Source organism: Chinchilla lanigera, unplaced genomic scaffold (genome assembly GCF_000276665.1).
Source record: "Chinchilla lanigera isolate Chin_1 unplaced genomic scaffold, ChiLan1.0 scaffold00025, whole genome shotgun sequence".
Lineage (NCBI taxonomy): Eukaryota > Metazoa > Chordata > Mammalia > Rodentia > Chinchillidae > Chinchilla > Chinchilla lanigera.
Window position 1 is genome coordinate 17,468,557 of NW_004955426.1, and position 13,306 is coordinate 17,481,862.

The 13,306-nt window shown below is 45.6% G+C and overlaps 1 protein-coding gene across 6 annotated transcripts in view; it reads right to left on the reverse strand.

The window, feature by feature from the left end:
- Positions 1 to 13,306, reverse strand: part of Drosha (drosha, ribonuclease type III) — a 117,532-nt gene that overhangs the window by 80,962 nt on the left and 23,264 nt on the right. For all 6 annotated transcript variants that reach the window (XM_013514978.1, XM_005386148.2, XM_005386147.2 and 3 more), the window contains 3 exons: positions 11,795 to 11,875; positions 3,307 to 3,393; positions 577 to 663 (listed from right to left, as the gene is read on the reverse strand). In XM_013514978.1, the coding sequence (XP_013370432.1) occupies positions 577 to 663; positions 3,307 to 3,393; positions 11,795 to 11,875 (255 nt within the window). The remainder of the gene's footprint in view (positions 1 to 576; positions 664 to 3,306; positions 3,394 to 11,794; positions 11,876 to 13,306) is intronic.

The window sequence follows — 13,306 nt, forward strand, 5'->3', positions numbered from 1 at the left end:
TTGGACTCACAGATGCAGAACTTCTATTTGAACTGATCACCAGCAAAGTAGCCTTAATGCGCATACAAGGATTATGAGTCCTTAGGTCAGACTGTCTCTTAAAGAAGACACATTTCCAGGATTTAAAAGCAGAAAACTGCATACAGTTAATTCAGGCTCCAAGTGTCCTAAAAAGCTCTTTCTTTGTCCTTTACTCAGTGATTATATACTAGCTTCTCCTCAAAACTTCCCAACTTTCTTTTGAAGGACAAGCAACCCAAAATAGTTTTAACACATTACTCCACAGTTTATCCTCCTTTTTCAACCTTTCACACTCCCAAAATGTTATTTTGACACATGTTTACTTACACCATTTAATGCGGACCAAATCTGTGACTCATTAGCACAGATGTCACACTCCCACCTGACACACTCCTGCAGGCTTCCTGCAGCTTGAGCAGCAGGACACAGAGGAAATGTTACTTCACAGCCAGGTACAGGGAAATCTACTTTGACTTTTGGGAAGAACTGATGAAAGGAAAAAAGAAGGAACACAGAGCAAGGAAAGGGAAAAGGAGCCAACTGGCATATACTTACATTGGTCAGGGGGGCATGCGCAAACATGGAGAATCCTTCAAAGATATACTCATGATCATCATATTCTATCACGGTTGGCCTGTCAGTCTAAAAGTAAACAGAAACAGAAAAAGAGATTTAAGTAAATAACACAATTTGAATGTGCAGAAATCCATCAGCACACAAATCGACCAAAAGTAGGAATGAAAGTAACTTCGGACTCAGCATCTTTCTAAACACCAGGGACAACTTTGTACAGAAGTTTAATTTTAAGTGGAACTCTCTGTTTGGTGGACTCTTCTGGCTCCAGACATTAATTATTTGGAAAATCAGTGATGCTTATTATGGATGCTATAAAGAAAAAAGGAGCCAGGCATGGTGGTACATGCCTGTAACCACAGCTACTCAGGAGGCTGAGGCAAGAAGATCACAAGCTCAAGGCCGGCCTGGGAAACTTGGTAAAACTTTGAGTGAGTGAAACCAACAGACAGACAGAAACAGAGAGACAGACACATAGACAGGGGGAAGGAGGGAAGGTTGGGGATGTAGCTCAGTGGCAGCATGCCCCTCGACTCAATCCCCAGTACCACAAAGAAAAGAAAGAAGGGCTACATACAGCCTCATTTTCTCAGTAGTTTTATTTAATCCCACAATACTACCAGTTCTGTTCTCACTGAACTCTATTTCTGAACCAACAGAAGTGCTAAAAGGAAAAAGATAGTAACAGGTGACTCGGGTGCAAAGTGAAGAAAGACTAGGTGCCAATATGGTCAAGACTAGAAACTGTCTGGAAGGTTCTGGAGGCCTTGAGGTGCCAGGAACTCAGCCCCTCAGCTCTATTCACCCCACTCCAAGAAGCCAATGCACACACACTGCAATGGCCTGATTCCTACATAATGTCAAAGGTGTCTATTACCTGACGGCTGAATCTGTAATCAGATGACATGAATGCCAATCTAACCATAAGGCAAGCTGCCAGTCCTCTACCCCACTCTGCCGCCAGTCAGCCGCCAGTCCGCCAGTCCACTACCCCACTACTCTGCTGCCAGTCCTCTACCCCACTACTTTTAATCTTAAGGGCTCTAAATCTGGAACAAATTATCAAGATTGGCAACCTAGAAAACACAATTCTTACATTGGTATTAAGTGTCATTCTTTTAAAAATTTTATATATAAGAATACAGAAAAGACTTAAAAATGTCCAAATACACGTTATTTGTTTTGCTGATATTACTTTCAATTTCTAACTGAGTAACTCAATAAAGCCGGTATACATTAAATATAATAAAAAGAACTTCTAAAGAGATAATGATTAACAATGGTATAGCTGCTTTGGAAAACATTTAAAATATTAAACATAGAGTTATCATATGATCAAGCAATTTTAGTCTAAGCCACATACCCAGAAGAAATCAAAACATACACCCACACAAATACTTGTACAATAAATGTGCACCTCAGCAATATTCAAAATAGCAAATAGTAGAGACAAGCCAAACAGCCATCAACTGATGAATGAATAAAAAAAAATGGTCCATCTATATAATATACATATATTATATATAAAATCACACATATACATACAATAGAGTATTATTTTGGCTATGAAAAAAGGAATAAAATAGGGGTTGAGGATATACTCAGTGGTACAGTGCTTGCCTAGTATGCATGAGGCCCTGGATTTGATTCCCTGCACCAACAACAAAAAAAGAAAATGAATGAAGTAATGATACATACAATAACATAGACAAATCTCGAAAAAATTATGCTAAGTGAAAGAAGCCAGACATAAAAGACCACATATCTTATGAGTCCTATGGCGTCCTAAAACAGGCAATTCCACAGTCATAGAAAGTATCAGCCCTGTCTAAGGCACAGGGGTAGGAAAGAACTGGCTCCTAATAGGCACGAAATTTCTTTTGGGATGAAGAAAATGTTCTAAAGTTAGATTGTGGTGATGGATTCACAAGCCTGTAAACAGACTAAAAATCATGAATTATATAGTTTATGATACATGAATTGCAGCTTAATAAAACTGTTAAAATAGATAATTTTGAATAATCTAATTTTGAAAGTGAGCTCTCCTGCTGATACACGTAACCAGAATTAATGAATTTCATACTGGGAGAGAAAATATAGCATAAAAGAATAATACATGTGCATATATATTTAAACTCACTCCCTGCATTCAAACAACCAGCTACCCCTTGGTACCCCAGGAACCTTAAAGCAAGTTATTCAATCTCATCTATAAAATATGCATAATTCCCCATAAGTACAGTGGGGATAACATATACTTGGTAAGTATATTGTGAATTAAGTTAAATACATGTCAAACACTGAAAATGGTGCCAGGAACACAGTTCATGCCCAAAAATATTAGGTAGCATTATTGTCATAAAATATACAATAGATTTTCTGTTTGAGTCACAAGACAAACTAAGCTATTCACTGATTTTTAAGAGATGGGAAAATGTTCTACTCGTTCTTCCCACTCCACTGCTCCGATGAATAGCTCCATAACTCACTGGCTATTATGAATTTGGCTATTGTGTGGCACAAATGATACAAATGAACAAACATACAGTAGTATAGTGATGGGAGGCTGAAATAAGAATCATTATGATGAAGGCCAATTATGGCAACATAAAAACATTTTTAAAAGAAATATTTAAAAACTAAATGAGTATATTCACATTTTAATCTACTTACATTCTAAATGGTGTGCAATTTGATTTTATTAGGACTTACCAAAAAGTTGGTAGGAGGGGAGACTGTAATCCGGTAGTGGAAAAGTCTGCCAGCGTTGTTGGTCATAGGACGGCAGGGCTTGATGGCCTGAGGGGGCAAAAAAAGTGAGTTTACAAGTAAAGCCTAAAAACATTTTTACTTGAAAATAGACTGCGTTTCCAGATTCCTGACGAGAGGTTTTTATGTGTGTTCCTTCACAGAACACTAGAAAAGAACAGTATCTGCTTTACTATTAACTAGATGAATAGACAGAGCTGCCCAGTCCCCCGTTCTCAACCTTTCCCTGTGCTCTGGAGAAACAGGAGTCAGAGGGATGTGTGATCCAGGGTCCAGTAAGACCATGAATGTCTCTTGTTTTAGGCCCCCGAAATACAGAAGCTCAGTGCAGGCCCCATGGGGGAACCTGAGAGACAGCACAAGGGGGCTCTGCCACTGCGGACATCTAGCACTCTGTCCAGGAGGGTGGACAGGCAGGCCATGGCAGCACCAAGGAGGACCTGGAGGAACTCAAGAGGCTTGCCAGAGATAAGCCCATCTGGAGCCTGAGGGAGCCACCTTCGACATAATCTCCAGTAGAGGTCATTCCACCCATGTTGCAAACATCCAGTTGGCCTCATCCCATGGGCAATGGGTCTGCAAAAGCCCAGGAGAACAGCGCAGGAGGGGAGGGTGCTTTGTGCCTTGGTATCTCCCAGGATGCTGAGGACCTGAAGAGCTTGGTGGAACTTCAGAGGGTATAATACACAGCCTGGAGAGATGTGAGCCAAGGGTAGGGCTCCCCTTAAAAAAGCTAACACACGTGACCGCGGTGGTCTGCCCCTGTCCCATGGGGATGGCAGCTGCATAAACGCACTAGGGTAGGCCTAATGTCTCAGTAGCTCTCTTCCTTCTTCAACTGTACATGACGCACCTTCAGCCTTTCATGTAAGGAGGCTCATGCAGGGGTGTGGCACGTACCAGGCCACAATCAGACACTGCAGCAGAGTGCAGGGACAGCGTACGTCCACCTGCTGCCTGTGCCTCATTTGGCCGTGTCTCCAGGATATGCTCACGGCAATGGGTCTCAGCATCTTTGGCAGCAGGTGCTGTCCATTATATCTCCCTGTCCATGAGTCACAGACCACATCCTGCTAGGAAATAAAACATCGGGCCTTTGAGCAGGATCCAAACGAGCATCCGCATCAAGGGGCAAAACTGTGGATTCCACGCTGGCTGGAGCCTGGGCAAGCTGCTCATGGGGTCCTGCCAACAGCACCAGTAGGCATCACACGGGTGGCACAGGCCAGGAGAAGCCACGCTGTCTCAGCAAGAGTGTGTGGCGGGAAAGAAAAGGCAATGATCAATCTGTGCGGCTCTCTGGTGATTCTGTGGGGCTTCATGCATTCGTCCTGGGATTCACTGGGAGACCCTGTACTAATTCCCTGGGTGTGGACGAGGATGAGCTCTCTGCAGCCAGGCGCTTCCTCAGCCTTCCCAGTGTGCAGCATCACGCATCAGGACCCTGCAGGGCCAGCAGCTCCCTTTGCGCCGCAGGAGCTGGAGATGCACCAGCCAGGGCTCAGCTCTTCGGTCCAGGAATGTGCCCTGGCAACCAAACTGTCTTTTCGGAGGAAGCTGTAGCTCTCCTGAGGGCCCAGGGCGGTCTTCAGCATAATTCTGCCGGTGGCAATCTCCAAACAGAGGCACAAAGTGCACGCAGAAGGCAGCAACAAGCCAAAAGCAAAATAAAAACGGCCAGACACGCTGTGAAGGACTCCACAGGGCTCTACCCAACCTCTTGATCAGAGTCAGTCTCTGTTCACTTTCTCCTGATTCTCTTACTAACAGGGTGTCATGGCCACCTGCTTGTGAGAATCTCATCCTCACTCCGTCACATTCAGGACCTAGTTAACCGGCTTCCCAAGAGCAACTTTTCCCTTCAGTTTGATTTGAGTCAAAGAGGAATCTCAGGCAGCATGCAATGTTTGTGCAGTCTATTCTGGCAGTGCTTTCCCCAAAACGGCAGCAGGAGCAGACATGCAGCAGGGGACAGATCACCCACTGATCAGAGGGGCTCCTTATGGAGACCGTTCTCAGAGCTCGGGAGATATTTACCTCATTCCTGTACCTACATTCAACCTGCGGTAGCTACCAGATGTTTCTTTCTAAACTGTTCCTCTAAATGATTGCTCTAAGGTTTATGAAAGATGCATCTGTGCTGAGGATACTATGTCACCTCGAAATCCCTGAACTGAGGCTGGAAATCCCTGGGCCAGGTTGTACCGCAGTGCTGACACACAGTACTGACTCTGCAAGACCCCCGAGGAAGCCTTCAGGCTATCATTAATCTTACAGCCATGACACGTCCCTCGCGATACACTGGTGAGGGGTCCACACAACATGGCTAGGGTACTTCTAGGCCTAAACTCCTGCGAACATCTCCCTCTCATGTGCGAACCCGCACAAAAAGTCGTGTTTGCCTACACACGCAAACAGACTTTTAAAACATGGGAAAATGAATCTCTGAAATCATGGCAGTGGTTTTTACAATAGGAAATAAAAACAGTGACAGGAATAAATATGTGGGGTAAAAATGAGAAGGGAGGCAGAAATGAAGGATGGCGGCAGGCGCTGGAATAAAACATGCATGCAGCTTAAGATAAGAAAGGGAAACAAGCATGAGTGCAACCCCCGGGTATGCTGTGGCAGACAAGAGACAGGCCACCCAGGCACCTTCCCAGCAAGGCCTCGCTGCCCAGCTGCGGAGTGAGGACACAGAGCGGCCCCCGCTGCCGTGCAGAGCCCCACGCCCTCCCAGCAGTGTGGCACACAGTAGGTACTGAGCCCGGCAAAGCGGGGAGGGCCTCGTCATCTACACCCCGCTCTGCAGGCCACACTCAGTCCGCACATCAGCCCCAGGCTGACTGGGGCTCTGCTGGGCCTAACTCATAGTTCAGCTAATCTTTCTAACCAGTCCTATTTACTTACACTTTCTTCCTTCCATGGGGCTCATTTTTTCTGACACTCTGCACCTTACATATGCTTCTAGAGAACTCAGCATGCAGCAACTGGTAGCAGGAGTGACCCAAGACAGCAGGAACTAACATGGCATTTTGGAGCTGAGTCACGTTCTGTCTCCTCACAGACAGCGCTGGCCCTGGACGGCAGGCCAATTAAAACTCTCAGAGGCTGTGAAGTGCGAAGGTAGACCAGTAGATATCCCTGGTCTTTAAGGCTACAGAGGAAAGAGCAGCTATAAGGATAAGGGAACAATACCCCTTAGGAATGAATGGCAAGTGTGAGTCACAGAAGCTCCACTCTGGTTCTTAAATTTTGCTCTGCCCAGAAACCACCTAGAAGGCTAAATTCCAAACTGCCTGCTCCTTACTCCCAGTTCCTGACTGAGTCACCATAGTGGACTGAGCGTCTGTCTTTCTAACATGTCCTGGATTAAGCTGACACTACTAACTAGAAGACTTGGAGAATCAGTGCCCTACAGAAATCTAACAGCAGAGAAGGAGAGAAGGCAACACTGCAAGCCAGATGTCAAAGCCAATGAGCTTCTCGGAGACAAAGAACCCCTCACCACCTGCAGTGAGAAAGCCAGGACCAAGCCCAGGACTGACCTGTGAAAGCTGCCACACTCCAAAGACAACTGACAGCCAAGAAGGTAGGTCTGGTGTGCTAACCCTGGAAACCTGGGCTGGGGCATTTAGGTTTTAACTCCCCAGACTCCAGCAAACCTTCTGATGCTGCAGAGGTGGCACATCCTTCCGTGGTATGAGTGATCACTCAATGGAAGCAGCCCCACCCCACATACATACACACACACACACACACACACACACACACACACGTGCGCGCGCACTAAGCACTCAACCAATCTGCCTCCAGGCCAAAATATCTGTCAACATAACCCAAAGGAAAGGTGTGAGGAAGAAAAGAGTTTATATTCCAAAGGAGCTTGAAGAAATAACCAGCATGTGCCAGCAACCAGAAGAATCCACAGAGGGGCAGGTGCTGAGTGCTTCATCCAGGAGCCAAAACACAAACTGGTGAGGGAGGAGTTTATTGACTTGGGAGCACCCAAGAGCCAAAGAAACCAAGAGATGCTAGGAACTCCCTCCTAAGAGGGTTCCCAAAAATATGAAAAAGCAATGGGGCACCTGAGTCATGCTGAAACTCCAGAACTACCCAGGGCAGATGGTGAAGGATAGAATTCAAAGAAGGAGGCCTACTGGAGTGGATACAGTACCTATAGCTGGAAAATGTATCAGACGATCCCCAGAGGAAACCCAAAGAAATGTGTGAGTAAGAGGAGCACCCTCACTACTATGATCAATGGTGGCCTTCTCTGCAGGCCAAGGCTGGCCATAGGACAAGTGGCCAGAGAGCGAAGCTTGTCAAAAGCAGTGAAACCAACATAATCCTGAAAGAAGAGAGGCCAGGTGATGGGGCTAAATTGCTAGAAGCTATGTTACAGAATTATGAGCAGGTCAAACTGGCAGCCAAGGAAGTCTGAACCACAGAGGCATGGAAACAGTTAACAGAACATGGTGTCCTTAGGTACAAAATAAATGAGTGAACATGAGTATTACTTAGTTTGTACTAAAAGAATTCAAAAATAAGTAATCAAGAGGTTGAGGGCAGGCCATTCCAATAAACATTATACTGATTAAGTTTTTTGCATCGAAATCCACTGGCTGAAGAGGTGATCCAGGAGGGAGGATCCTATAACACTATACCAAGAAAACACGGCGATGACAACCCTGTCCTCCTTCAAAGGGGCCTATCACTGTTTCGCCAGGGACAACTTTTGATTTTTAAAGGAAATAACGGTGAACTGTGGATAACAGCACATTTCACAGAAACAGACAAGTATTGCTCTTCCAAGATTTTCTACTTTATAGCAATTGCTTATTGGCTCACAGTATTTAGAAGCAGTAGTAGAGACCTCCATGTCTGCCCAGTTGGGAGATGCTTTCAGTTTCAAGAGGAAATACTGGTTAGGTGGGAAGGGGAGTGCTGTACTTTTCAGCATTCAGCATTAAAGCTGGTTATTTCACCTTTAGACAGCTAAAGAAGTGATGGACACAGTATCTGAATCATTATTAACACAGATGTACAATCCTAACAACAGAAAAAGAGTGGAGAACACAAAGCTAAGGTAATAAATGACATTGGTCAACATCTGGCTTACAATGAGTCTAACAAATCCCTATATCTACCCAGTGGTCTTCCCCAGTCGTTGACAGATGGCGCCATTCCCCTCTGAGTCCTAGACCTGTAAAGTAAGAGCTATCATAAGGTGAAGACCAAGCAGAACCCACTGGAATTACCACCAGCCCCAACCTCAAAATCAAAAACACTACTGAACTGTAAGGATAATGACAGTGCCATCTCTAAGGCTCTGAAGGACACAGCGCTGATAATACCCATCATATCTGTGTAATTCACCAGTCTGGCCTCTGAAAGAACCTGGGAGATAGCACACCACGGTAGAGCACCCAGAAAGAAACTCTGATTATAGCTGCCATGCTAGACGCTGTGCTTAGTGACAGCAGATTAATAGGACCTCAAACACAAAGTACATGGCAACTGACTTGACAAAATGTGTTCTGTCTATCCCAGTCAGCAATGGGGATAGAAAGATTTTATAGACAACATTTACAGTTTTGCCTCAGGACAGTATGAAGTCTCCCACCCACCCGTCATAACATCCGACAGAACATCCTGCAGAACATCACACTGCTCCATGACGGGACTTTATGTTCTCAGGCCAGAGGCCTGGCTAAAGTACATGCACTACGGAGAATGAGAGAGAAACCTTATGAAGATTGGAGGCCTAACAGAGCCATGCAACTGTTAGAATTCCAGTGTCTGGGTAATGCCAGACATTCTCCCTAGAGTGAAAAAAAGAAAGGAAAATGATTCTACCTTCCACTTCCCAGAATCAAGGAGGAAGCCAGGAAGCACAAGGTCTGGTGGGTCTCCTTGGGTTCACGAGGCCAGAACCCACAGCTAGGAAATCTACTCAGGCCCATTTATAGGGTAATACCCAAGTCCCCAGCATCAAGTGAAAAAGGCTTTGGTGGCTATAAGCTGGAGGACAAATGGTCCTGCTGCTGTGACCAAACAATTCAGCAGATCACATGGTGTCGGTGGAAAGCTGCTAAGAGCAGTTTGTGGTGGACCACGCTGGAAGAGTCACAATGCAAGTCCATGCCATCTGCGGTGAAAAGTTATGTGCCTTTGGAAGAAAATCATGGTGTACTACTAGACCAGGAAAGGCCAGGCCCAGGGACAAGACAGGTGGCCAGACCTGCCTGACATAAGCTAGATTCTAACAGCCCCACCACGCAAGTAAGCTGAGTGGCCAAGGCAAAAATACATCATCGTAAGATAGAGGTGGCAACTGCCTGGACAGGTGGCCCAGGCCCATGGTTCCATTACTGTTACAGACTAAGAATGGAGGGATGAGGCTAAGAAAAAAGCCCAGGCTTGGTGTGTAAACCAGTTAATTGGTAAGCAGGTGCAAGCTACAAATGGACCTCCCCACAGCCTCACCAGGGACAGCTTTATAAGTCAGAGAAGCTGGCCACAGGGGTGCACACCTGTACACCCAGCTCTTGTTAGGCTGAGGCAGGAGGGAAGGAAAAAGAGAGGGGAGGGAAGGGGTGGGAAGGGAAGGGAAGGGAAGGGAAGGGGAGGGGAGGGAAGGGAAGGGGAGGGAAGGGAAAAAAATATCCTCAATGGATAGCACTTTGGGCCATGTACCTGGTCATGCACTTTGTGTGGAAAGAGAAGCTGCCGGAAGTTAGAATACAGATGGGCCCATACACAGAAGCCTGTGGCCATACCAGTTGGTCAGAGGCCCAGAAGGAAAAAAATTAGAAGGTAAGAGATGAGAAGATCCTTGGAAGAGACCTGTGGGTGGATAAACAGGAGAGACAGCAGTGATTTCCACATCATGCATGGCTGGCCATCAGATAGCAGCCACCAGGGAAGAGGTACTAGTGCACCACACAGACAAAACGACTGGGGCAGCTGGTGCCGGCCAGCTTCTGTCCTCAGCCAGCCCACGGTTGACAGGATGTGCACACGAATGAAGCGGCTGCTGCTGCAAAGACGGAGGCTCCACCTGTGCCCGGCAGCACAGACACCCATCACAAGGCTAAGCTGCCTCCACCGCCAACACCCAACTGGCCAGCTCCAATGACCCCTGCTGAAGCCCCACGCTGGCACACTCCTTGCTTGCTGGTACCAAGCAGACCACACATGCCCTTTCCATCTGCAAGGAATAACATGCACTCCGAGCACAGGTTTGTTTTCCCTGCCTACAGGTGATCCCCAGGCATCACCACCCATCCCTCTCCCATCACGGAAGGCCTGCTGGCCAGCTGTGAGGAAAGCAGTCAGGATGCAGCCTGCAGCTTGAGGTGACTCAGGGCTGGCCCCTCCTGGCGCAGGCTCACCTGCAGAGGCCCTCTCCCAAGGTTGTGCCCTTCCCAGGGTAGCTGCCCGAGGGACAGAAGAAGCTAGGGGCACAACACTGTTGATCCTGAGAGGCCAGGCTTGATCGACTTTTCTTCTTCGTCCTGCTCTCGCTTGCCTCTCCTCACAGGTCTAACCCCCATCAGTACTGCAAACGCCCCAACTGCAGCCCACGCAGGACGCCACCGCGCCCCATAATCCCAAGCTGTATCTGCTGACTTTCCAAGGCAAGTGATATCTAAGTGGCAAGCATTTCAAATGATCAGGTACTATCTCACCACTTTTTATTTTGACTGCTGTTAAGGCTTCAAACAAGTTTTTAACATAAGTTAACAGTTAACATATACTATGTGTAAATGTAACACCTTGAATCATAAAGTGCCACTTCTAGGATTAATACAAATTCCTTCCCAAACTGAAAGATAACAGAGGAAAAAATGAAGGGAACTAAAGGAAAGGGGAAGTCACGGAGAACTCCAGATGTAAAAGTCGTCAGTGTCCCCGACGAGCGTGAGGCTCGAGGACACGCGGTCGTGGGTTACTCACACGTTGGTGGAAACAACAAACTAACAAGGACAGCACGTCCGACAAACGCTGTGGTGAAGGAGTAGCAGCAGCAGACAGCAAAGGAGGTGCCCACCCCGAGGAGAGAACATGAGCCTCGGAGTACTTCGATAAGCACATTTCCTCAAGGTAATCCACAACCACTCACGATAAAAACATGAAAAAATACTGCAATGTACACAGTTTTAAACTAATAAAACGCATATTGAATACACACTGCCTGATTTAAACAGCAAGTCTCTCAAGCCTTTTCAGTCTGCTTAATAACTTTCCCGCTCTACCCACAAGCCCCACATACTTTTGTTCTGTAACCGCCAGTAACACAGACTACACGCGAAAACAAAAAGGCTATTTTGACGGCATTATTTCATTATGTGAGAAAAGAACCATAACAGCTCTGTCCACTTCTGCTTGTTCAGTACTTAGAAACATCGTAACCCAAGCCAGTTACCTCCTCTCCGGGATAAATGCTGTGCCGAATTCCTGTGCGTCTTGCTTTTGCGCTGCATTTGCAGAGTGGTCCATCATTCATCTGTCGGAAACAGAATGTAATTCGTTTTTACTGGGGGCAAATCCACAGCACACACGATGAGGCCTCAGAAACTGTGGGTTTTAATGTTACGAGGACTGAGGCTCTGAAGCGGCTGTCACAGTTAGAAGATTAAACAGATGTTCCACAACCAATAAAGCTGCAAACTGTCCATACTGTCCGATAAAGGGAAGCTGTGTGACAGTGCTGCATTCCCAAGTTATTGGTGCAGCCAGGCAGGAAATATCAATGTCAGCACACAGTTTGACCCCATCGTCAGTCCTACTTTTTTCAGGATACTTTTTCCTTTTTCTTATTTCAAGAAAAATGACTCTTTCTCCAAAAAAAACATACTTTATATCCTGAAGGAACTCACAGAATGCTTTGAAGGTGACCTACACATTAAGTGTTTTAAAAAGAAAAAACTTAAGGTAACTCTGAAGCAGAAAGAAAACAAAATGCCTACCAGAACCACAAAAACGTTCAAATTCATTTCACTGGCTCAAATTCAACCCACATGACTCAAAAAGTGACCAATCTTGAATGCTTCTTACCTAGAAGATGACTGCTAATCAGAGGGGGAGAAAATAGCACAGGGTCGATGTACTTAAGAAAATCTGTTCTAGTTAGGAGAACAAATGATATACTTACTACTACCACTTTAAAAGAAAAGGAAAATTCATTGAATTGGACGTATCACTGGGGCTGCCATGGGAAAGCTTCAAAGAGATGAAAAGTGAAGGTCTGGACTGGACAGGAAAAGAAGACACCTATTACCCAAGACACCAGCATGCATGGGAAGAAAAGTGAAGACAGCAAACCCACATTATGTTCCAGCAATATTAGACCACAATAAATGGGATGGACCATTTACATGCATGAAGGACCAAAACAGGAAAACAAAAAATTAAAATCCAAAGGGCCTTAAATACCAGTTTTATGAGTGCACCCAGTATAAACGTACCAAACATAAACAAACTTTATGTCCTTCCCTAAATAATACAGTACAATAACTATTTACTTTGTATTTTGTAATTCACTGTGCCAAATTGAAATATAAATGAAAATAAGGCTGAGAAGAAATAGTAGAGTGAAAAGCTTTAACTTTCTTTACCCTTCTGGGAAATCTAAAGCTCCAGGTGGCACAGCAGGGACATAACACTGTGCTCTAGAAATCATTGTTAAAATGTTATCTAAAGTAACAGCTGGCAAATAACAGATGTAATAAGATTCCACTGAAAATCACAACACAGTGCTGGTCATAAGTTGTGATGAAAACTGTAGAAACTGCTTAGTGCTCACTGATTTCCAGGGGAGCAGACAGACACCCTACATTCCTGCCTTTTACCAGCGCCTGGGCTCCTACAAGGATCAGCCCTTCACAAGCCTCAGCTGTACAGAAGACACAAACGCAAACACAATACACAAACAGTA